Genomic DNA, 23,467 nt, shown 5'->3' on the forward strand with positions numbered 1-23,467 from the left:
TGTGCAGGCTCCACACTGCAAAAAGAGAACCAAAAATAAGTAACATTTTCTTAACATTAATGTATTTCTACTTGATTTGAGCAGGTAAATAAGATTATTTGCCAATGGAATGTATAGTTTTACCCCTAAAATAAGATAATTAGATATACTGCACTTGAAATAAGATGATGGAGATGAATTGTTCCTATTTTAAGTGTAAAAATCTTATTCCATTGGCAAATAATCTTATTCAGCTGCTCAAATCAAAGAAAAATACTCTGAAGAAATACTTTTCTTATTTTCAGTTCTATTTTTGCAGTGCACACAACGGCGCTGCTTCTGCTGCTGCAGGACTGTGCAATCTGGATGTGTGTGCTTCACAAGGCTTAATAGCAACAACTTAGATGTTAAACAGCTTACTGAGTTAACTGGGACAATAATGTTTGGGTTTGCAGGCAGCCAGCTGGTCTGCCGGTGTTCTTTGATGACGAGACGGATCTGATCAGAGAGCTGCAGACCATGTGCTCCAGCAGGTCCGAGCCGGACATCAGTCAGGTACTGTTGGAGATGAAGTAGCGCACAGAGAAAAGGCCTCTGTCATGCTGTGAAGGACCTCTTAGTGTCCCTTCTTTAACGGCTCAGCCCAACCTATTGGACAAACCGAGGAGATCAGTCAGTTTGAGAAAGCCCTGGTACCTCTGGGTCATTGTCAGTACCTCATTTCAGACTAGTCTTAAAATGAAAGAAGAAATGTAACTCTTGACATTTTGAAGCCACATGATTAAATACTAATCGACTAATTAACCCAAATTGGTAGTTTTCAGTTTCTTTGAGGAACACAAGATTTCTCAGCAATGTATCTGACACGAAAAATCCGGACATTGTAGTTAGCTTCATTATTTCTTTGCTTTAGCAGCGCTTACTGGTAGCAAGTCTCATAGCATTGTAAAGGAAGTTAATTTCCCTTTAGATGACGTCCCATTTGGAACAAACATGGTTCGTGCAGGTCCTTGAAAGCTTTGAAAATGCTGGATTTTATTTTATGGTGTTTTCAAGGTCTTAATTGTGCTTGACTTTTGGATGAAGAGCTTGAAACTAAAACTACAAGAATGCTTGTCACGGTATCAGGGGTATTAACACAAATAATTAGCATATAGCATGATCTAAATGCCTTCATTTAAAACAAATACAATATTACATTCATATCATGCAGTATTAAACAATCGTTTGTGTTTTTTTATTCGGTTCCGCTATAAACTGATGTTTTCTGGCATTTTTAGATATGAGAAAGAGATAAACACAGCAGTGATCTACTTTGGCTCGTTGGCATGATCCAAGCGTTGGGTATTAAGACTTGTGCTTTGGATCCACATTTTAAAGTGAACCTTCATTAATCATTACGTGTCTGATAAGCCACTTAGTCATTTGTCTCTATTAATAATCCGTATTGGTTATTAGACGGGAAGCTTGACATGTTTAACATTATGATGACAGCGTGACTCACAGCTGAGCATTCGCTGCTGCAATCTTTCTAAATATAGAGGCATTCTGGGTGCCTGGTGCCGACATTAATGTTTAATGAGCTCCTGTTCTGGTAACATGATGTAGGAGAGGAGTCTATGTGGGAAAGTCTGTCAGATCAGAAAGGGGAAGATAAATCATTGCAGCTGAGCAGGTTAATGGTGCAAAGGCAACAGGAAGTCCGCGTGAACAGTCTGACTGCCTTTAAACAATGCCTGAAGTATTTAGCAGAGGTTTGCTCCTGGAGCCTCACAGACTCTTCAAGCATTACTCGGCTGTCGCTCACAGCTTCCCCTGCATCCCCATAAAGTGTCTGAAACAGTGTAACCAGTGTGAAGCTGGGAGGAAAGTCAGTTTGCTGATGGACATTCGGCTCATTTATCTGTTTTATATACCTGAGGGGAAGATATGGAGCCGCAATCTCACCCAACGCGGCGATGGTGTGACGGACGCTGCAGGATCCAGCTGCTGCTCAGTTTCTTCTCTCGTGTCTCTCCAGCAGATCTCACAGGCCAAAGACAATCTGATCCTGTTTCCCAGCACGTCCAGTAAGAGGCAGCCTGCCCTCAAGTCCAGCCAGGGAACTGCTGTCCAGCCGCAATCAGAGGTGCTGAGAAAGAGCCTGACTGATAAAGCAGCCCATTGGTCAACGGACACTTAGCTACAGGCCTGGCACACACATGCACACGCCTCTGAAATGACAACCACCAACATCGGTATACTTTACAGGGATTTAATGTGACACACCAACCAACCCAAAGTGTTGCCTACCTGGGCAGTAGAAGGGGATAAATCCATGGTTTTCAAACTAAACTCTTAAAGAGTTGTGTGATGGTATTTATTCCCCCTCTGAGTCTTTGGTTGCACCACCTTTTGCTGCATTTACTCCTCCAGGGTAAGTCTCTGCAGGCTTTCCACATCTACAGGCAGAGATGTTTGCCGGTGAAAGCTCAGCGGGATCAGGCGGAGAGCAGCAATGCACATCGATTTCCAAGCGATTGTCGTTTAGATTCATGACTGGACTTTGACTGGGCCACTCTAACACCTGAGCATGCTTTGATCAAATCTAAACTGCTGTAGGTCTGGCTGGATGTTCACGGTCTTGTCCTGCTAGGAGTCTCTCATCTGACCGCCGTAGCTTCTTTCTTCTTTCACACGTCTGCTGCATTTCCATGTGGCTTGTAGCAATCTGCGAACAGCTCTTCTTGTTGCTTTTTCTCCAACAATGTTTCTATCCTGCTACTTTCCCATAAAGGTCAGGTTTGTCAAACAGTTGTGGACAGGAGCTGTGGCTCTCTGCAGCTCCTCCAGAGTTTCCACGGGCCTCTTCTGATTACTGCTCTGCTCCTCCTCCAGGCCGGCGGTTAAGCTGCACAGCCATGTCTTGTTAGATTTGCAGTTTTTATTTTCAGGCGATGGATTGAACAGAGCTTTAAACGTCTCCACAGCTCTCTCTCTCACCTGTCTGCCGCTACATTCTGTCTTCGTGATGCTGTTTGTTCACTAATGTTCTCTAACAAACCTCTGAGGCCTTCACAGAACGGCAGCAGTTTTACCGAGGTTAGATACCACACACAGGTGGACTCTAGTTACCAACAACACGACTTCTGGGTCATACTGGGGTTTATTTGGGCTATCAGTGTAAAAGGCCCTTTGCAGATTTTTATTTGTAAAGAATCTTAAGAAACTTGTGTAATTTCATGTTGTCACAATAAATCCCTGTGAAATACGTCGATGTTTGTGGTTGTGTCCGAATGTGAAGCTGAAGGAATTTGAATGCTTCAGCAAAGCACTGTTTGACGCAGTGTGAAGCCAAAACCTTTAGAAATGGACAGACTGAAACATGTTGTCCCCACAGAATCAAAGCTTTATTGAATAGGCCGTACTAGCGGACCTCCCATGTGTGACTGTTGTTTTAAACAGATCCCTCCAACCCAGTCAAACAGCGGTACAGCATTACAAGTACTGCAATGATACAGCGTCTGCTTCCCGTCGGTCACGTTAACAGGTGGTCTCTCTCTCTCCCGTCCCGCAGACTGCCGTCAGTCAGCCGCGCCGCAGCGCCGTCCAGCCGGCCGTTCACAGCCCCAGTCGTCGTCCAGGCCCCCGTGCCAAGTCGCAGCTTCCTGTCCCGAGCAGCAGAGGGCAGCAGACGCGAGAATCCGTCACTTGCAGCAGCAGCAGCAGCAACAACAACCAGATCCGGACCCCTCCCAGCCTCGGCAGAACTACGGCCAGCAGCAGCAGCAGAACAAAGCAGGGTCCCCCGAGCAACAGCAGCAACAATAACTACTACCGCAACAGCATGAACGACAGCAGTCACTCACAAGATGACATCTGGATCCTCCACAGAGACCTGCACCACAACCAGTAGACCCCCCCCCATCCAACCCCACCACCACCTCCTCCTCTCATTCTCAATGTAAAGACTAGGTACCTGACGACCTTGGATTTGTACTTATCTGTACTTGCTACACTGTACTGCAGTTGTGTACTTGGGGACCACAGTTGATTCTACTCCTGTATTTGAGTTTCACGTCGACGTCGGAGCGAAAACACTGTAACATTAAAAAAAGACGAGGAAAAGCAGCAGGTTGTTTTGTTCTGTTGCCTTAATTCCAAGTGTTTGAGCCTGCATATTCTGGGACAGTATTCAGATCCAGGAGGAAACCTTCTGGAATAAGAGTTGCTACGTGAAGTGTTTATATGTTAGAAACTGCCTCAAAGCACTCCCGGCACAGTCCCTTGGTGTACTTAAAGTGAAATAGTGTACTTCTCCTGTAGGAATAAGGTCACTGCAGAAATCCGACACAATCAGGCTTTTTGTTCTCCTTCTTGTTTTTGCTATGAAGTATTTTGAGATATCCAAGTGTTTTATCTCCAGATAGTTGCAAGGTTGGTTTAAATACTGTTGAAATTAATCAGGGTTTTACCAAATATATTATTTGTAAATAAGAGTAAGTTTAAATGCTCTATAGATTGGTGTATGTGGTATTACGCTTGTACAGTGATGAAACCTTGAAGACAAACTGCTGAGGAAAAAAAAAAACACTAAACCTTGTACATAAGTGTTTGTAGACTGAGTTTGGTTTTAAACCCTCCACTTGTTTCAAAGTGAATGGGATGTGGCAATAAGTACTAGAACTGTATAAACACAGGATGTCCTCTGTCAGTTGTAAGCCATAATAAATATTTGAAATGCCCAATGTTTCCCCAGATCGGTGTTCATTTATTTCCATAAAGATTTAACAATTGTGACCAGTGTCCCTGTCCAGAATCCTCTGGCCGTGAGTTTATAGCGCTGCTCGTTCTCGTTCACCTGACTACTTTATCGAGTCTCCGCCACCGCTGACGCATTAGCGAGAGAACACGGGCTAACTTCAATATTTATAGTGTTCTCACCTCAGAAGATATTACGCTTCGAATCAGAAGACCTATGCTGTTGCATTTTTCCTCTCATTCCATGCACGTGTTCAACAGTGGTGTCATTTCAACTTGTCGCCAGAGGGGGCAGACTTGTGCAGAAACTAACTTGTTCTATGCTCCTTTAAAGCGCAAAGATCTAAATATATATAGATATATATATAGATATGCTATATACATATTCCACTTTTGTCTTTTTTATTTCCAATGTTGGGTTGAACAGCCCAGACTCATGGTATATAAAAGTCCAAGCAGTGTCAGATTTGGATGGAGGACTTAGATTTTTTTCCAAACCCACAAAGGGTTAAACATAAACAAACAATGACCTCATTGTTTAATCAGTGATGCTGAAGGTTATGGATCATCGAACTTGACTTCCTGACAGTGATCATGATTGACATGCTACTAGTTCTTGCTCTTCCTCAGCATATGGGAGTATTTGACACGACTCATTAGACTGACGAACACTGAGCAGAATGGGAAAGACCAAGGAACCCTGGGGAGATCTAAGGAGAACTGCTGACTTAACACACGTTGGAAACATTTATGTGACAATCAGACCACCAGATTGCTTCTTTCTCTCAGGGTTCAGTTGCACAACGACCCCCTCTCCATTCTAGCTCACCGTTCCTGCTAAGGCACACTGATATCTCAGGGGAAGAGCCTCCATCATACTGAGGATACATTAGGTTTTATATAATGTATGACAGAATCACAACGACTGATTATGAAGGAGTGGGAGGTGGAATCTGTGGCGGAGACTGCCAGACCCTTTTTATGGGAAATGAGCATTACCTCACGTCTGCCAGGAAACCTTGATCCCTGCAGGTCAGACCATGCGTTATTTCACATAGTGAGTTGACTTAGCAAATGATCATTACCTGATAGTTTGCTGGCATATGAGCACAGCGTAAGGGCTTATCAATTTAGGCCAGAATTCAGCAAGAACACATTTTTCCAGGTGTGTCAACAGACTTTTTTTTTTTTTCTTTCAAAAGTCTGGAGGAGCCCTCAAACGCACCCTGAGATGAACAGAAATAAGTGAAGCTCCAAGGGTCAATGGTGCCATGACCTGGAAACGCCCAACACAGCAGTGCTGCCGTCCTTGGTGAAGACGGTTTTACATCACCACGGACGGAGGCGACCTAGAAAAGCAAGTTTAATAGAAGAGACAAAGATTGAACCCTCTGACCGTATTGACAAGATGTACGAAGGACGTCAGTGAACGTTCAGTGTGTTTTAATGCCTTAAAATATACTGCTCAAAAAAATAAAGGGAACACTTAAACAACACAATGTAACTCCATGTGTTCCCTTTATTTTTTGAGCAATATATAAGAAGTGCAATTGGCATTTGTGTATAATTCATAATAATTCATAAAGGCGTGAGATGTGGGCAACCAGATCATATGGACCAAATACGGTGATATGGTCACACTGACTCATCCAGTGTTTGGTGGTTTATCTGTACGTGTGTAACCAAAGGGCCCGCTAGCAACAGGAGACAATGAGAAGCTGAGCCAAAAATGTGAGCAATAATGTCCAGTGATGAGACAAACACAATAAATAAAAAGACACAACCACAATGAAATTCTCAAAATCTAGTTTTACTCCAAACAGCTGATTGAACAAAAACATTTACACTTCTTTAGGACACGTCTGTCCCTTTCCTATGAGTAATAAAAAGTTTTATTTTTTTTTAATTTACAATATAAAAAAAAGCCACATTTGTCACCGGACTCCTCTCCACGGTACCTACAGTTTATCAAGATGATCTTTTCTCGACAAAAGAAACAATCGTGTTTGAAGAGCCAACATGGCCTCCGGCAGGAACTGAAGAACAGACGACTTTAAAAAGGAATGATTGCTCTCTATTTGGAAAAAAAAAATAAAAATCTACACGGCTAACACGACACATTGGCTAATAACAGAAGTTCAAACTTTAAGCTTGGAATTACTGAAAGGATTTGATTAATCAAAAACCAACTGGGACTCATGGTTCACTGTGAGAGCTGAAGGGAGTACCTCAGGGTGTCTGTAAAGTGCATAGAAACAGGAAAATAGGGGCGCTTGAGTCATCGCTCCTTACTCGCATCAGTCAACAACATCATGCCACGGTGACGTGTGTGTGTGTGTGTGTGTGTGTGTGTGTGTGTGTGTGTGTGTGTGTGTGTGTGTGTGTGTGTGTGCTGACAGCAGCAAGGCTACTTATCGGGTCAGGGAGATTAATTGAAGGTCCGGACGTAGATAATCAGAAAACGGTTCCGTGTGAAACGTGTGAGGTGAGGTTACACTCTGATCACGCTCCACTGAGTGCAGTTACTTATTTTCTGTTTCTGTCCAGCTCTGCCGCATGGTGTTAGGAACGCTAACCACATCCCAGTGGGACGCGTTTCTGCGCTCCGGCCGCCCTCACCAGTTCATTCATTATTTAGCAAACACAGCTTTAAGAGTCTAAATTAGCAGCATGTACCTGCTCGCTTTAGGGGCAGATGAGCTAGAGTTGGAAAAACCTGAAGCAGGAAAAAAAAATATACCAGAAGAAGCAGCTAAATATGAAGTCAGTGGCTTATATATCAGGAGCCAAATGTATTAAATGGTGATCAAAAATTTAAACACACCATAAATGAGTCGGATGAATGTGGCTTTACCCTCCTCAATGCAAATCTTTTTGCGTTAAGGCAACATGAGCGGTATTTCCATTTCACCTATGTCTGGTCATAATGTTATGGCTGATCAGTGTACACTGGGGTTGCATGGCTGCCAGCGAGAACAACGACTACAAAATAGCGGCGTAAAAAATATTCCTGAAGTCTTCTTGAGAGGGTCTGCATAAAGCAGGAAGAATCCCGGCTGAGTTGGTGTGAAGATAACAGCCGGTTCCTGCCTGTCTGCGGGGCTGCAGGTAAACCCACCTGAAACAGGGTCCTGTTTCCTGTTTTTTTTTTTTTTTTTTTTTTGTTAGCTGCACTTTGGAAATGTAAAGCTAGTGAAGAAATCAAAGATAGAAAATAAAATAAATAAAAGAAGTTCAAGTTGATCTCCACTAGGTCATGCATGTTTTTCCAGACAACACACGGGGAGAAATAGAAAAGACCGAACCACGCTTGGTTTTTCTGGGCAAATATAGTTGAAGTTGGAGAATCTATGATCTAGTTGTGTGTTTGAAACCTGCTACTTACAAAGAATGACATGAAGCATTTCCACCCACACTTCACTTTCACAACTCTGATTGGTTCATTACAGACGAGCCCTTCCTGCTGCACATCCACTCATATCGATTGTCTCTTACTCAACAACAGATCGTGACATCATGCAAGGCTTCCTAGCCTTACTTCCAGGTGTTTCGTACCATGCTGGCTGCCTCTCCTTGAATATTATTGCTCTCAAGGTCTTCAGAGCAGGTCTGAAAGATCCGATTTAGGCTGGATGCAGTGCCAGATAAAAAAGCAATAATCAGAACCAATCATTAAGTTCAGGCACAGTCGGTTTGATCATGAGGGGGAGATGGAGCATTGATACGAAGTTAGAAATGCTTAGCAGTCCATTTTGAATTGAAAATGAGTTTAAAAACTGAGATTCTGAGATAACTGAGAAATTTGAGATGCTAATATTTTAGACGGGGTGTTCAGGTTATTTTTATTTCTCACAGTGAAGGAACTGCGCTTCTCTCAGGAAAACTCGTTTTTAAAGGGGTAGAAGAATCCTTTGCAGGGTGTCATCTGTAAAACAAAAACGTCTTTATATCTCTTAAACAATATACTATTTAAATGTGTAGCTTCACTTAAAAAATGTAAAAATAAATGTTTCTGTTTTGTTGCCTTTGCTCTTCTAAATTCTCTTTTAAGTTGATTCAATACAAATCCGCTTCTACAGCAGCTGAATGCCAAGGATCCTTTTGCTCTTTACAGCTAATTCAGACAACGAGGACTTATTATCATCCGATCACTTGATCAAAGTCTTGGTTTTGTGTGTTGGTGTGGAGCTGGCTGCTTAAAGCCGCGTGTCCTGGATTTCGTCCTCGGCTTCTTCCGGCAGGGAGGAGATCTTGGTGGTCTGCGGCTGAGGCCTCTTGATGGAGTTCAGGCGGTGGGGTGTGGGGAAGAGGTGGAGCCGGTCGGCGGGGCTGATGGCCTGCTTCAGGTGGCTCATCTCGTTCATGAGCTTCTGAATGGAGTCGTAGCTTTTTACAGAGCTCTTCTCTATCATCTGCGCGTGAAGGAGAGGAGAGAAGCTGGTTACGAGCTCAGCTAGAGGATAGAATACCAAAGAGGCACGCAGGCACAGGCTTTAAATGCCATAATGAGTTAGATCATTGAAGAAAAAACACAAACTAACACGTTTTGCTGACGTTTTGTGAAACAAGGCCACCTGTCACATGTTAGAGTCTCACCGGCAACTTGTCCACCGTCAAACCCCCATCACAAGCATGCCAACAAACACGTGTAAACTCACAACATTCAGGAGGAGACTTTCACTTCTGAACATAGGCCAACGGTTGACGAAACAGTTTCAAACCCGTCGGAACGGACTGACGGAGTGTGTGTGTGTGTGTGTGTGTGTGTGGGGGGGGGGGGGGGAGGATTGCAGAAACTCACCAGGAATGACTGGCACTCCAGCAGCGGCTCCACTTTATGTTCTGATAGGATGACGGTGCAGCCAGAAAACGACTGCTTCAGCGTCTTTCTCAGGACCTGCAGTGTTCTGCTCACACACAAAAACACACACTGTCATCATCATCATCATCAACATCATCATCATCATCATCATCATCATCATCATCATCATCATCGCAGGCTGTCTCTCTCTGCTGCAGACGGACCAGTTTAACCTGCAGAAGAGCCTGGACAGAGCTAGACTGCTCATTTCAAGCTTCATTTGCCTTCATGATCCTGTTCTGCGTGTATGCTTACACAAACTACACATCCAGCGGTTCAACATTACTGTAAGCGCGGCAGATTGTCACCATATGCAGTGACAGGAACGGATCACGGGGGGGTGGGGGGTTGGGTTGGACGTGCATGGTCTGCGTTACGCCGTGACCTCATCCTGCAGGATGCCACAAGCACAAAGAAAATATACAAACTTTTAATCACTCTCAGAAGGCGGCTGCTTCCTGGGAGCGATCAAACGTCGGAGTGTGCAGTAGGAAGCTGGCCATCAGCACAAATGGTGGTGTTAAATACCAACATGTAGAGATGTAGCAAGAAATCTGCTGTTGACCAGCCGGTCTTTACCTTGACCAGCAATAAAAAAAATTAATTGGAAATTAACTGCAAAATATCTTATCTAAATGTAAGTTTGGCGAAACAAGCACAGTGTGCAACTCATGATCTATATTAGCCGTTTTTTTAGTCCTGCCCCGGACCATGAACATTTTTATGCAGCAATGAGGTCAAACCTCCATGATTCAAGCTGAAGAGATGGAAATAATGGGAACTTTCTTTGGAGCATCTGAAAGCTTGATGCATTTGTCTGATTGTGTTTTTAACATAACGTGTCTTTGCCAAATGACACGCAGAGATGTCTTCCATTATTCTGTTTTCATTGGGCTTTATTTAAGCTAGGCTAGCTAAAGCTATGCTACTGTAAATGCAACATGGTTTATCCTTTAGGCTAAGTGTTTTAGTCCTATCCCTGATTATAGACACAGAAGCCTCCAGCAGCCTCCATCATGTCATGATATTAAGGTTTCCCATGGATTGTTAGCAAAATGTGTGCCGTAAACCATCCAGACAAACTGCGTATATATGATGGATCAAGACAAGTGTTTAGATCCAGTCTGCCTAGCATTGCAGTGAAACAAATGTCATGAATATTTGGTGCAGGCCCAACAGTTTGCCATAGAGCATGATTAAAGCCCAATAGGCGGATAAGAAGTGGTCGTCATCAACCGTCACGTCAAAGTCCAGAGCTGTTTGTCTGCTCACATGTAATAGTTTGTCCAGAATGACCATGTATTCAGTGGGACTGTGCAGGACCGGCCTAAAAAAATTACCATGATCCCAAACTCCTAACGGTCAGCATGGCAACACTTTGGATCGTTTTGCATTCACATGTAAGCGTAGCTTCAGTGATGTTAGCCTAGCGAACATCACTGAAGCTAAAGCTAGGCTAACATCACTAAAGCTAAAGCTAGGCTAACATCACTGACGAATCAAATCCTCGGCAGAGCTGAAACAGCAAACGTTTTTCGCTGGACTCATGGAGAAATGGTGTAACTGCAACATGATTGGGTAGTTGGGATGTTTATCCAAAGGGGGAATAACTAAGATTGTGCATGAAAAGACCAGTATACAGTGTAGCCTGTGTTTACATCTAGGGGCATAAATGGGGAGATTGGAACCAATTAAATGGGAATTAAATGGGAACGGGAATGGGAAATGGGAAATTAAATGGGAACTAGGGAATCCTAGTTTTCATAACGATATAATAAAAGCAGCCTAATGGGTTGTGTTTGGTGCTGATACTAACATGGGGTCCAGGTAGGAGGACGGCTCGTCCAGCAGCAGAATGCGGGCCTTGCTGAGGATGGAGCGGGCGAGACACATCAGCTGTTTGTGCCCATTGCTCAGCACACTGCCTCCGTCCTTTAGCTCAAAGTCCAGCTTGTCTGGGAACTGCTCGATGACAGACTTCAAGCCAACCTGCAGGCACAGCAGACAAATATTCCTCACAGCACGTGATCGATCAGCAGCTGTTTTAGCCTGCTGCTGAGATCTACGACACAAACGCTTTCTGTCGTCTCCTTTTACATCTGGGATTTTAACATTTTACAGTGATTGCCCTGACTACGGTAATAAGATTCACTTCCTGTGATGGATTGCAAAGAGCAAACAGCCTCACCTCCTCGGCCACCCGCCACAGCTCATCGTCACTGTAGCGCCCGTACGGGTCCAGGTTCATCCGGAAGGTTCCAGTCAGAATGAAGACTTTCTTTTAAAGGAAAACAAGAGAAAACATGTGCATGCGGATTTGAAAAAAATTTAGATGGTCTGACACTTATTTCAAAAATCGAGGGCTAAATATTGCTGCATTTCCCAAATATCCTATTTTTTTAAAAGATTATATATTTTTTCAAAGGTCTGATACTTGGGTTTGTCCCAAAGATACGTTCCTAAAAGTACAGCACACACACAAACGTGATATCTGAAATTCTGCCAAAGAAATTAGATGAAACAAAATGAAACTCCAGAATGAATATTATTTCTTATCGTAAAATGATATATTTTTACCCATTGTATCATTTTGAAAAACATTTGACCACATCCAGCATCATGTTCTTGTTGTGCCATTGCACATCAGCTGAGCAGTGAGGTGACTACCTGCGGCACCACTCCGAAGGCTTTCCTCCATGCTTGCAGCGGCATGGAGCTGGAAGAAACCCCGTCGATAAACATTTCCCCTTCCGTGTAGTTGAGGCCCAGCAGAGCGGACAGCAGGGTGCTCTTCCCAGAACCTGTTCGACCCAGCAGGCCCACCTGCACACAGGAGCACAACAGCAACATTTCTCATTTGTTTCAACCGTGAGATTATTTCCTGTTCTTCTTTTACAGGCTCAGACTGCTCCTCAAGTCAAGGCTCAGAAATCTTTTTGCGGGTTGGTATAAAAGGTCCTACCTAGAGATACAACACAATCGTAGCAAAGTTGTCTTATGATTTGCTTTGGGAAGATCACCTGTCTAATAGTTCTTTGATGTGGCCCACCTCCTGTCAAAGAGGGCATTAAAGACGTATTGGGGTCAAATTGAAGTGCTGATACACAGCAGGTTGTATTCTGAGAAGCTCTTAATGATTCTAATTATTCCCAGAAGAGCGTAATTAACGGTCAAAGGGAAACAAAGTACAGATCCTCTATTCTCTCTGGGACTGCTAGTAAATGATTCACATTAGAGGACAAGCACCGCAATAAGCGTCCCAATATGTTTTAGTAATACATATGAATCAGCTCATCGCATTAGCTACTGCTCATTTAATGCTTTTGATACTTTCTTTCAGTTCTAGGTGTAGCAGCATCTTGCTTAGCAGGATGTGATGATCTAGGCACGGAAATATTCAAAAAGTATATTCAGAATCTCTTCTACTTTTAAAATTAGAAGGGAATCATTAACTTAGTCTGTTCTAACAGAACTGTTCTGACCAGCAGGGGGCAAATTTAATAATTAATTAAAGCCTAAATTTCTGTAATGTGGGAACCGGATTCCCTTTAAAATGAGATGCAGTCAAGTCAGACATCATCCCTTCATCGTTTTGTTAGTGATCAGTTAATGAATCAGTGCTCCAGTCTCCTTCCCAGAGAGCTCGTTATGTGTAAATGACATTTAGTCACAGATCTATGCTGCTGCATAACAGCAGGGTAAAAATGTGAATGTGGGAGTTACACCAACTTCCTCTACAAGGTTTGTCGAAGGCTGTAATCCAAAGGGATCGACTTCAAGCTGATATGACGCTAATATAATTACCAGAGTCAAAGTAAAACTACAAATAAAATGTGATGTCATGATGTCAGTGGGTTGAGATTAAAGGCTGTCAGATATTTAGCATGCGGCTGTGTTGAGGAAGAGTGGCGGCCAGTCATCAAAATGACAGGAAGAAAATGTTAAACATAAATAAACAGTAATTATCGCATCTGTTCTCTAATAAAGTTTCTCTGACTTTTTATCATTGAAGTCTGTTCCATTTTGAGTTCATTTTAATGTTTCAATGCTGTGGGACAACAGACAGTCGTGCATCGTGTGACTTCATGCTGGTCCCTCATTGGCTACTTTAGTTAGCCAATCAGTGCTGGTTGTATCATTCCTCAGCCATTGGAAGGCAGGAATGTCATTCACGCATGATGCAAACGGAGGAGTCAGATAACAAAGACAAGACAGGAGAGAATGGCACAGCGAAAGGTCAGCCGGTCGTTTATTTACAAAATAATAACTTCACAAGTTTTTTTCTAGAGGGGGAAAAAAAACTGATAGATGAACCTGGACTGGGGACGACCAGACTTAAAAACGCATTTATGTTCAAGCTAAGTTTTGTGTGTGATAACCTCTGATCGCTACTGTGCCATTTCTCCAGCCACCACTGTTGAGGACTATCCTGCGATGACACACTGGAGGTTTGTCGGGGCAACCCCGATCTCATGTTTCATGGCAACACGTCAACGTTTGAGGACGGGTCACATCCACACCCTTCATCAAAAACCTAAGCTTTAGGTGGAAACGGACTAACTCTAGAGCTGTCACGTCAGAAGCCCGTAGACACGTTTAAATACAGCATGCGTAACATCGCAAGGACGACTTTGATCCAAAATACCCGTTGAGTTTAGGACATGCATCTAGAAAGTCTTCAAAGCTTCACATGACAAAGTGTTACCTGTTTCGGGGAATGTTTAGGCCTCCAAAACAGCAACCAAAAGACTAATGAAATTAGAATGAAATGAAATTAGAAAAGCACCATCGGTGATCAGGCCTAAACGTCTATGCTGTGACTAGTTTCAAACAGAAAAGCCAACATGTAACACACGTGTGGCATAGCAGGATTTGTGCATCCATCCCCGTCTGACCACCGCTACGCATGGCTTGGGACTTACGCTCTGGCCACCATCCACAGAGAAGGAGATGTCGTTGAGCACGGCGCGCCCAGCCTCCGTGTATTTAACAGTCAGGCCCTGCACTTCCAGCTGGCCCCGGTTAGGCCAGTAGCTGTGAGTACTGAGGTTGTTGATGACCAGGTCGGGGCCTCCTTTCCCTCCAGATTTTCCCTGGAGCGTCTCTTCCGATGCCAAGTCGATGAATTTGAACACCCGATCCACCGAACGCATCTGAGGGGAGAGGACAGAACGAGATACTGTTAAAGATGGCGGAGGTGGAAACAGAAATGGAACTGAAAGGAAGGGGTGCATACGCAGACCACCACTGTGTAAGCATGCTGAATGACCATTTTAGTGTAAAACGTTTACTATGATACTACAAATAGTACAAATTGTAATAATGCAACAAATAATGTTTAAAATCTTTGTAAAATAACATGATGCATGTCTCACTAATTTATAGCTGAATTGGACGGCAGATGCTTTCGTTAAAAAGGATAGGCCAGGAGGAAATTTAAGCATTTGATAAACTACGTCGCCTTTTTATATAAAATGAGACACAGGCGTTGCGAAAGTGAGCTTTGTCTTGACAACCGTACATTCTTTACATTGGATTTGCTCATTAAGTCGAAAGCGTTTGACCACCTACCCTTGTTTGCAAATTAGCCACCAACTTTTTACAACATCCACATTGACTTGTTCTACTACGGTTACAATGACCAGAAAGAACTTCACAGAACACCAGTCCACCACTCCAGCAAGTCCACCTCATTTCTTGGAGTGTCCTAGTCAAAGCTTGGACTTTAATCTGATTGAGATGACATTAAACAGGGCATTTATGTATAAAAACCTGCCAATGTGCCTGAATTAACACAGTTCTAGTCATCACGGACGCTTGATGAAAGTTGCTGGGTGGTACGGAGGGCAATGCTTCACCAGGATCTCATGTTTTCCCATCACTGAACCCTCCGTGCTCTACAGCACCAAGCTCAGTGCTGTAAGATATCAGCGATATCAGCGATATCAGCAGAAAATCCGGGGGCTGAATGTCGCTCAGCCTCTGTCTGCTGTGGAGCACGGTGGATCTGGAAGAGCTGCCCGCCTTCTGGAGTTCAGTATGAGGGCAAACATTCTCTTGGACATTTGCAGTAGCTGCTATTTAAACTATTTAACAATTTAAAGTAACCGACACAAAGTGCTAATATAAGGCATTATTCTTTTTTCTATTAAAAAGCAATGAACCCTGTTATACAGTGACTACTCTGTTAAGCTATTTTGAAAAGTATGGAATGATCAAACTTAAGCGTGCTTAGCAAAATCTTCTCATGTGTCTAACCTTGACGTGTGTGCTAAACAAACATAATCAGGTCTGAGTGTTGCCGTCATTCTGACTGACATCCAGGGTTACATGACATGTTATGGTGCTGCGTGTTCCTGAGACCGGATGACTTCTTGTTCTGTCCTGATGGCTAAACCTCTCCTCTGTGACTATGACTATGACAGGAGAACTACTTACCAGACCGTCCACATTGATACTGGTGATGATAGCCCATTGGAAAGTGCCCAGGATCAGCATGGCTAGGGCCACAATGATGCCGATCTCGCCTGGTCTGTCCTCTGTGAAGTGCACACACACACACACACACACACACACACACATACCCACAAACACAATGTCATCAGCACCGTCCAATAAAAGCCCCCCTCTCTGATGTCAGAGCTGAACTCATGTATTCCAGCGCTCCTACTGGCTCCATTGGAAACTAATGAGCTGTAAAATTACCCCTAAACCTGCACTTAACATCAACTCAACCTGTGACGCAGCAACATGCTTCATTGTGTGTTTGCCTTTCCCATTCATTTAATCAAACATGTGCTTCCTTTTGCATGGTGTTCAGTGGCATTCCAGCAGTGCTGATCAGACTGTAGACGAACCGTTCTGTTCGGGTTCTTCCATCTGACTCAACACTGCAGCTCAGATAACACTTCTGTTTCTGTGTTAGTTATGCTCAGAGCATGAATAACTAGGTCACTTGTTAGGGCTAGATACCATAAGGTCAATAGGCCAGCTGCACCCCTGTTTACACCCTATTTTGATTGATTTGGTTGACAATTGAAGTCTAATATGAAATTATGATCCCAAACCCAGCCCAAGTAACTCTGGATGCAATATATAGGAATCCCTTAACCACACTTTTTTCCAGTAGACTATTAGTAAGGCATAAAAGATGACTCTGTAGCATTGGCCATCAAAGCAGGAACCCAACATTTCCATGGTAGGAACTGATTGAGGCATGGTCCGTATGAAACATGCTGTGGCGGACGCCTGGAGAACTGGGTCGGCCTTTCTGGTACAGCTCTCCACTGGTTTAAATCCTACTTAAAGGACAGGGACTTTTTTGTATCAGTAGGTAACTTTACATCAGAGATGACAAAAATCACATGTGGGGTTCCCCAAGGGTCCATCCTGGGTCCCCTCCTTTTCAATATCTACATGCTCCCTCTAGCCCAGATAATAAAAAATAACAACATCAGCTACCATAACTATGCAGACGACACACAGCTCTACATCACCATGTCACCAGGTGACTATGAACCAATTCAGGCACTGAGTAAATGCCTAGAAGAAATCAATGCATGGATGTGCCAAAATTTTCTCCAATTGAATAAAAACAAAACTGAAGTAATAATATTTGGACCAATAGAGGAAAGATCAAAAGTTAGCACACAGCTTCAGTCGCTTCAGCTAAAAACCACCAATCAGGCCCGAAATCTGGGAGTAGTGATGGACTCAGACCTGAACCTTCAAAAGCATCTAAAGACAATTACAAGGTCAGCTTTCTATCACCTAAAGAACATTTCTAGGATTAAAGGACTGATGTCTCAGCAGGATCTGGAAAAACTAATCCATGCGTTTATATTTAGTAGAATTGATTACCGCAACGGTGTTTTCACAGGACTTCCTAAAAAGTGGGTCAGACAGCTGCAGCTGATCCAGAACGCTGCTGCCCGCGTCCTCACTAAGACTAAGAAAGTAGAGCACATCACCCCAGTTCTAAAGTCCTTACACTGGCTCCCTGTATCTCAGAGAATAGACTTTAAAATACTTCTGTTAGTCTATAAATCCTTAAATGGCTTAGCACCTAAATACATCACAGACTTGTTATCAGTGTATCAACCCTCCAGACCACTAAGGTCTTCTGGCTCCAGCCTACTCCACATACCTAGAACCAGAACTAAACATGGAGAAGCAGCATTTAGTTCCTATGCTCCGTTTATCTGGAACAAACTTCCAGAAAACTGTAAAAGTGCGGAAAGCCTGAGTTCTTTTAAATCAAGATTAAAAACACATCTGTTTAAAATTGCCTTTGACTGTTCTAGTTAAACAGTTTTACTGTTTTTAATGTTCTTTTTTGTTACTACATTCTATCCCTACTTGCTTTTATTCTATTTTCTATCTACATTTTATTATTTTGGTATATCTTAATCATGTAAAGCACTTTGTATTGTCTTGTACTGAATTGTGCTATATAAATAAATTTGCCTTGCCTTGCCTTGAAAATGTCCTGCATGACCACAATGACCAAAACTACCAAGGTTAAAAAATGTCAAACATTCAGTGTGACTTCTCAGTCGATGCAAACTAGCCCTCTGTATTTATTTTGTCGATTGACGGTGACACGGGACCGACAACAGCTTGCCACTCTCTCATGGCGTCCGACCAGATGCCATCGATTTGTGGCCATCTGACTGCAATCAGGTATCCTGCGCTGTTGGCTACACCATTGGCTACTATAGCATTAAATTGAGCACGTTTAATGCAACTGGGCCATTATCAGACTGAATTAGACTGTGTAGAACTGGTCCTGGTTGTATGTAGCTGGATTTGAATCTGCATTACGGGCCTTTTAGTCGCATTAAACTGGAGCGGCCTGAATTTCTCCATCTATCTCCTCATGAATCGTGCACTCAAGACGCAGTAGCAGCCAGTAAATTAAGAGTGATGTTGCTTTCATTACTGGGAACCAGTACTCACTGTAAGATCAGACTTTTTAATGTGGAGAGGAAAGATGAAGAAAATATGTTTTCTTTTCTACAAAAAATAAAAAGCCTGGTTATAAAGGGACCGCTGTTACCGGCTGTTATGCTTGATTTCATGTCAAGACCTTAATGTTGCTTGAGTTAATGAGCTGGGTGTGCGCTGATTGTCTCTATTAGCCGTTTAAAATCAAACAGCTATTCTTTGCTGGTTTTCTAAGACTCTCGATGATTAGCTGCAGCCCCTGTATAAATCAGACGAGACGTTTCAAGTCAATCCTTACCTAGCACTATCTACCAGTCTGTCTGTCACGCAAGATCCTGAAGCATGCGGTCTTTCCATGACTTACGGTTGGTTCCGACAGCAATGAAGGCAGCGGCGGTGAAGAACAGCACAAAGATGACGTCGCAGCGGAACAGGAACCATCTCAGCGTGGACAGGTAGTGGAACCAGGTGGCTGTGTGGGTGTTCAGAGCTTTGTGGAAGAGCGTCTCGAAGTAAGTCTGACGTCCAAAGGCTCGGATTGTCCATAAACCCTTCAGCGAGATGATGAGGTGAGAGAAGATGGGACTACGGGCTGCAGGGAAGAAGAAACACGTGCATTGTTGTATCTGAGGGTTTTTTTTAAGGCTGGAATGTAAACCATGATGGTTAGCAACAACCTCAATGTGTCGAGTTGGCTGGCTGTTTAATGAAGATGTTTTATGATGAAACAGCACTCGGACAACAGGAGGGTAAGTAAAGTTGAGGACTAAGAGTTAATAGGTGAGCGTAAATGTCACTGATGATTGCGAATACAGAGCACCGGCATTTAAAACCTATAGCCAGGTGGTATCTATTGTGGAATGAGACATCCAGAAGAGGTGACAAGAAAAATAAAAAGCATCAACAGGGGTTATCGCTGACACAGCAACAAGCCTTGAATTGTGAGAGTTGGTATGTTTTAAATTTATTGCCTTTTGGTTAATTTTGTAGCGTTTCAGGCTGGGAGAAAAAAAAATACATCAAACTATAGAGGACTGAAATTACTGAGAGCACTTCTGAAATTACCACTAAATGACAAAAAAAACCCTTGTTTTGTGAAAGTAGTCAGCTTATTTTTTTTCCCCCTAAAACTAGTTGTGCGATATAGAAGGGTATGGCATGTAAAGCTGTAAAGTTTCTGCTATCTCAGATGTTTTCTGGGCTTGGCCATGACCACAACATGCCTCCTCCAACATGGTTGTTTAACATACAACTAGCTACTCATCCCAGTGGAAGGCTTTTACCTTCTTGCTTCGTGCCATCCGACAGCTAAATGCTTTGGAGGGAGGAAGTGTATTACTGTACTGGAATTTAGCAAAACTATAAATATCGGCCACAACCTTGAGCACAAAGCTAAAAAAAAAAAAAAAACATGGATTTGATATTGGCTACAAATGTCTAATTGGTGCATATGTACTTTAACATCTTGCATTTATTGTTTAATATTCTTACAATGTAATAATTTATTAAGTACCTGTCTCTTTTGTATAGTGTGTAAAAGTGAGAGGTGGTTGTGTTGTTTAGATTCTAATCCATCGCAGCTTTATTTGACCCAGACTTCATTCAGCATGTCAGGGAGCCCCCAACGACCTGACTTCATGTTATTTGAATGTCATTTAAAGATATTTAAGCGCTCTCTCTCTCTCTCTCTGTTTCCCTCTCTCTTTCTCTCTCTCTATCTCTCTGTTTTTCATTGGGTGTTCTCAACAGAGAGCAAAACAGCATTAGAAACAATAGGAAAAGACTACACCATCTCTAAGCTATGGGTGAAACTGAGGAATGTCGATCAATGAGCGCTGACTAATACATTTGGTTTCCACTGTATTCTGTCTGATATTTTGCATAAGGCAGCAGAGAGAACAACACCAGGATACGGCTGGAGGAAATCCCAGCTCAGCTCATCTCTATGACCCCAGTACGCTTTGGAAAGAGCGCGCCGTCACCACTGAAGCACGCACTCAGTGACGGCACGGAGCACGCTGCAGGGAAGTCTAACAAACAGAGGGGCATCTTCCGCTGCTCCAGTGACCCGTTTTCCTACCCCAGAGCATCCAACAGCATAACCTTGCTTAGATCTGCGATGTACATATGTTTGTCTGAAATACCGTTCTCTGAAACTGTTTTTGTTACCATTACATTAGAGTTCCACTATGGATTATATAATGATACTGTTTACTGGCTTAATCAGAAATCGACCACTCTTCCAACCCGTCTCACTTAATTTTAGTCCTGATTTCCCTTTTGGATTTCCAACATATTCTTGGTTTTATGCATCTTGGCATTTTTATCTGTCGTTTCTGTCTAATTCTCATACTAAAATACAAACATAATTTTGAGATTAAAAATGTGTTGAAACGTCGTAAATGGCTAACAGAAATAACCAAAAAGCTGCAATTAATTTTCCATCTCCCGCCTTCATCCTGCTGGTGTTTCTGTACGCTACATCAGGCCTGGCTGTTACCTGGCTGGCCTGCAGCTCTTAGACAGTGAGTAGAGAGGAGAGAACTATTTTACACCGCACACAGTTAAATGGCTAAATTACATGTCACCAGGACGTGGCAGGGCTGACTGGATGGAGAAGAGTTTGAAAAGACTCTGGGAACTCTCCTATGTAGGAAGCTTGCCTGGCTCTTTGCTCCTCTGCATTGCTCTGTCTTGTAAACCTGTGCTGTGTCTGCAGCATTTCTTTTGCTGGTGAAAGGTTTGCGGTAGGAGTTAGAAAGCTACGTCAGCTTGAGGTACACTTAACGTTTTCACAAGTAGGTTCTTTTTGTTAAACGCACTAGGGAAGCAGGTTTGTGTTTTGGTGAGGCCTTTTGTCAGAACAGACTCTGGTTGTTTTCATGTAGAATCGATGTAAGCTAGGCTCACTGACTGGCCACAAACTAGGGCTTTCTATCTGCCTTACATTTTGAACAATATTAAGTTCTTGTTTTTTTGAGACAGAGAAAATTCAAACCCATTTAACTTTTACAACAACTATGTCAGATTATTGCAGTTGTTGTATAACTGTCCTTCTTGCTAACTAGGGGTTATAACTAGCTGTAGCTGTTACTTTGGCATGAACCTTAAGTTCCAAGACTTCACTGATGCACATAGCACGAGACGGAGACAAGCACATGGCAGGCGGAGAGTTGGAACTGGACGAAAGTAGAGGAGCAGACAGACAGAAGATTACAAACCCCAGAGGGGTGTGGTACTACAGCGTGGGAGGTGGAGGAGTGCCCCACTTAGATAACTTGTAGGAGAACCACAGGAGTTGAAACATTCAGCCTTCATTCTGGGCAGAACGTATTGTTTGTATGTCGTGTCCAAAAGATATGAAGTGTGTGTGTGCGACAGTGGAAAAGACCTATAAAGAGTTCTGAGGAGTTCTGCACCTGAGTTCTTGCAAAGTATAAATTGTCCTGACCAGAAAGAACGTTGTTCTTGTTATTGCGGCCCTGGCAGAGAGAACAAAAATCATTTGTTGGCCATGTATTGGTCTTTGGTGCCTTTAGAGAAGTGCTTGTTTATTCCAGGTTTAATACCTCTGACAGGTTTGCAACAGCACCAGCTTTTTTTTTTGTTAGATAAGAGGTTTCCTCAATGTCAAAAGCAGCCATCAAGACTGAGTTCAGAATGTTGGTCACAGGTTTACCAAAACCAGACCTCTGTCACCCTGTAGATAAAGTTAAACAACCCGTTACTTCATGGAAGCATGCCATCCATTCATTTCTGATAATGGACAACTCGTCGAGCATTGTCCCTTACTTATACCATGCTCTGGGTGAATACCCAATTCTGATTGGCTACAGGGTGTGCGTTAAAAAACATTATAGGACACGTATAAAAAAGGTTCCGGCCAAATAGACTGATTGTTCTACATTATTGCGCCGGCTCAAACGTTAGCTGGTAACGGCAACGCATCACAGCGAGAGATATTAAACAGTTCTCTTAGCCACTTCTTATATAAAACTTATGATTTTAACTTTGAAAAAAAAAAATAAAGTAGAAATAATGGATCTAATATTTCTTTCCTTTGTAAGTAAAATCAATGGACTTCACAGAAGCAACCATCCGACGCGAAGCACAGGCGAGCTTACGTTAGAGTCAGCCTCCGCATTGTCCATTCATTTCTGATAGAGGACACCTCATCGGCCGTTATCCCTTACTTAAATGCGACGGACATCTAAGGGTCTTTACAGACTTTGATAAAGTGAATGCTGTAACAGTTCTTGATTTTCATCCTTTACTTCTCACTGAAGACTCGTTGACAACTGTCGCTTCATGTAACGCTCCAGCTACACCATGAAGGTTTGTAAACAAGGTCCTGGATGAAATGCCTAATTGGCTGAAGAAGAATTTAGAAGGACCAATCAGGATTTGGAGCTCTCATAAACAAGGAAACCTATATGCCTCGCTCCTTGTCTCCGCTTTGTGGTGGGGGTTACAGGACCACGGAAGCTTGGGGTACCCATGACATTTTCACATGTAGGTTTCTTTTTGTTGGACCTACCAGGTGAGCAGGTTAGTGTGCCAGTGATTGTGTTGGTGAGGCCTTTGGGTAGATATGAAGATCAGGGTTTTTGTTTCTCATTTCGGATTGGAATTGGTTGAAATTTGAGATAAATTAAATCTGTCTTTTCTTTCTTTTCTTAAATCTCTCTTTTGTGATGACTATCACATTACTGTGGTTGTCTGTGACACAATCATCAGGGGTTTGGTTACTTTTTTGTGTGTGTTTGAAACTAGTTTTCAGTATTTCCTTGTTGTTTATTTATGTTCATTTGGGTTTTGTCATTTTACTTCACACTTTATTCTTGTGCTATTTGCTTTTGTGTTATCAGATTTATTTATCTTACAGCCCTGTTTATCTACTCCCCTTTATTTTGTAGTTTTTGTGTCTTAAGTCAGCTTTCA

General features: G+C 42.8%; 2 protein-coding genes across 3 annotated transcripts in view; one reads left to right on the forward strand and one right to left on the reverse strand.

Moving 5' to 3' along the window:
- The window catches only part of cttnbp2 (cortactin binding protein 2), a gene marked incomplete in the record, with an annotated part of 91,223 nt that extends 86,513 nt beyond the window's left edge, over positions 1 to 4,710 (forward strand). The window contains 3 exon segments of the mRNA XM_036145938.1: positions 435 to 534; positions 2,000 to 2,107; positions 3,536 to 4,710. Of these exon segments, the coding sequence (XP_036001831.1) occupies positions 435 to 534; positions 2,000 to 2,107; positions 3,536 to 3,874 (547 nt within the window).
- Positions 4,711 to 6,813: 2,103 nt separating this feature from the next.
- Positions 6,814 to 23,467, reverse strand: part of cftr (CF transmembrane conductance regulator) — a 51,441-nt gene continuing 34,787 nt past the window's right edge. The window contains exons 21-28 of one of the 2 annotated variants that reach the window (XM_036144549.1): positions 18,891 to 19,118; positions 16,019 to 16,119; positions 14,503 to 14,733; positions 12,248 to 12,403; positions 11,769 to 11,858; positions 11,397 to 11,569; positions 9,521 to 9,626; positions 6,814 to 9,131 (exon numbers count right to left, since the gene is read on the reverse strand). In XM_036144549.1, coding sequence (XP_036000442.1) covers positions 8,916 to 9,131; positions 9,521 to 9,626; positions 11,397 to 11,569; positions 11,769 to 11,858; positions 12,248 to 12,403; positions 14,503 to 14,733; positions 16,019 to 16,119; positions 18,891 to 19,118 — 1,301 coding nt within the window. In that variant the 3' untranslated portion in view covers positions 6,814 to 8,915. 2 annotated transcript variants of the gene reach the window in all.

This window comes from Fundulus heteroclitus, chromosome 2 (genome assembly GCF_011125445.2).
Source record: "Fundulus heteroclitus isolate FHET01 chromosome 2, MU-UCD_Fhet_4.1, whole genome shotgun sequence".
NCBI classification, from domain to species: Eukaryota; Metazoa; Chordata; class Actinopteri; order Cyprinodontiformes; family Fundulidae; genus Fundulus; species Fundulus heteroclitus.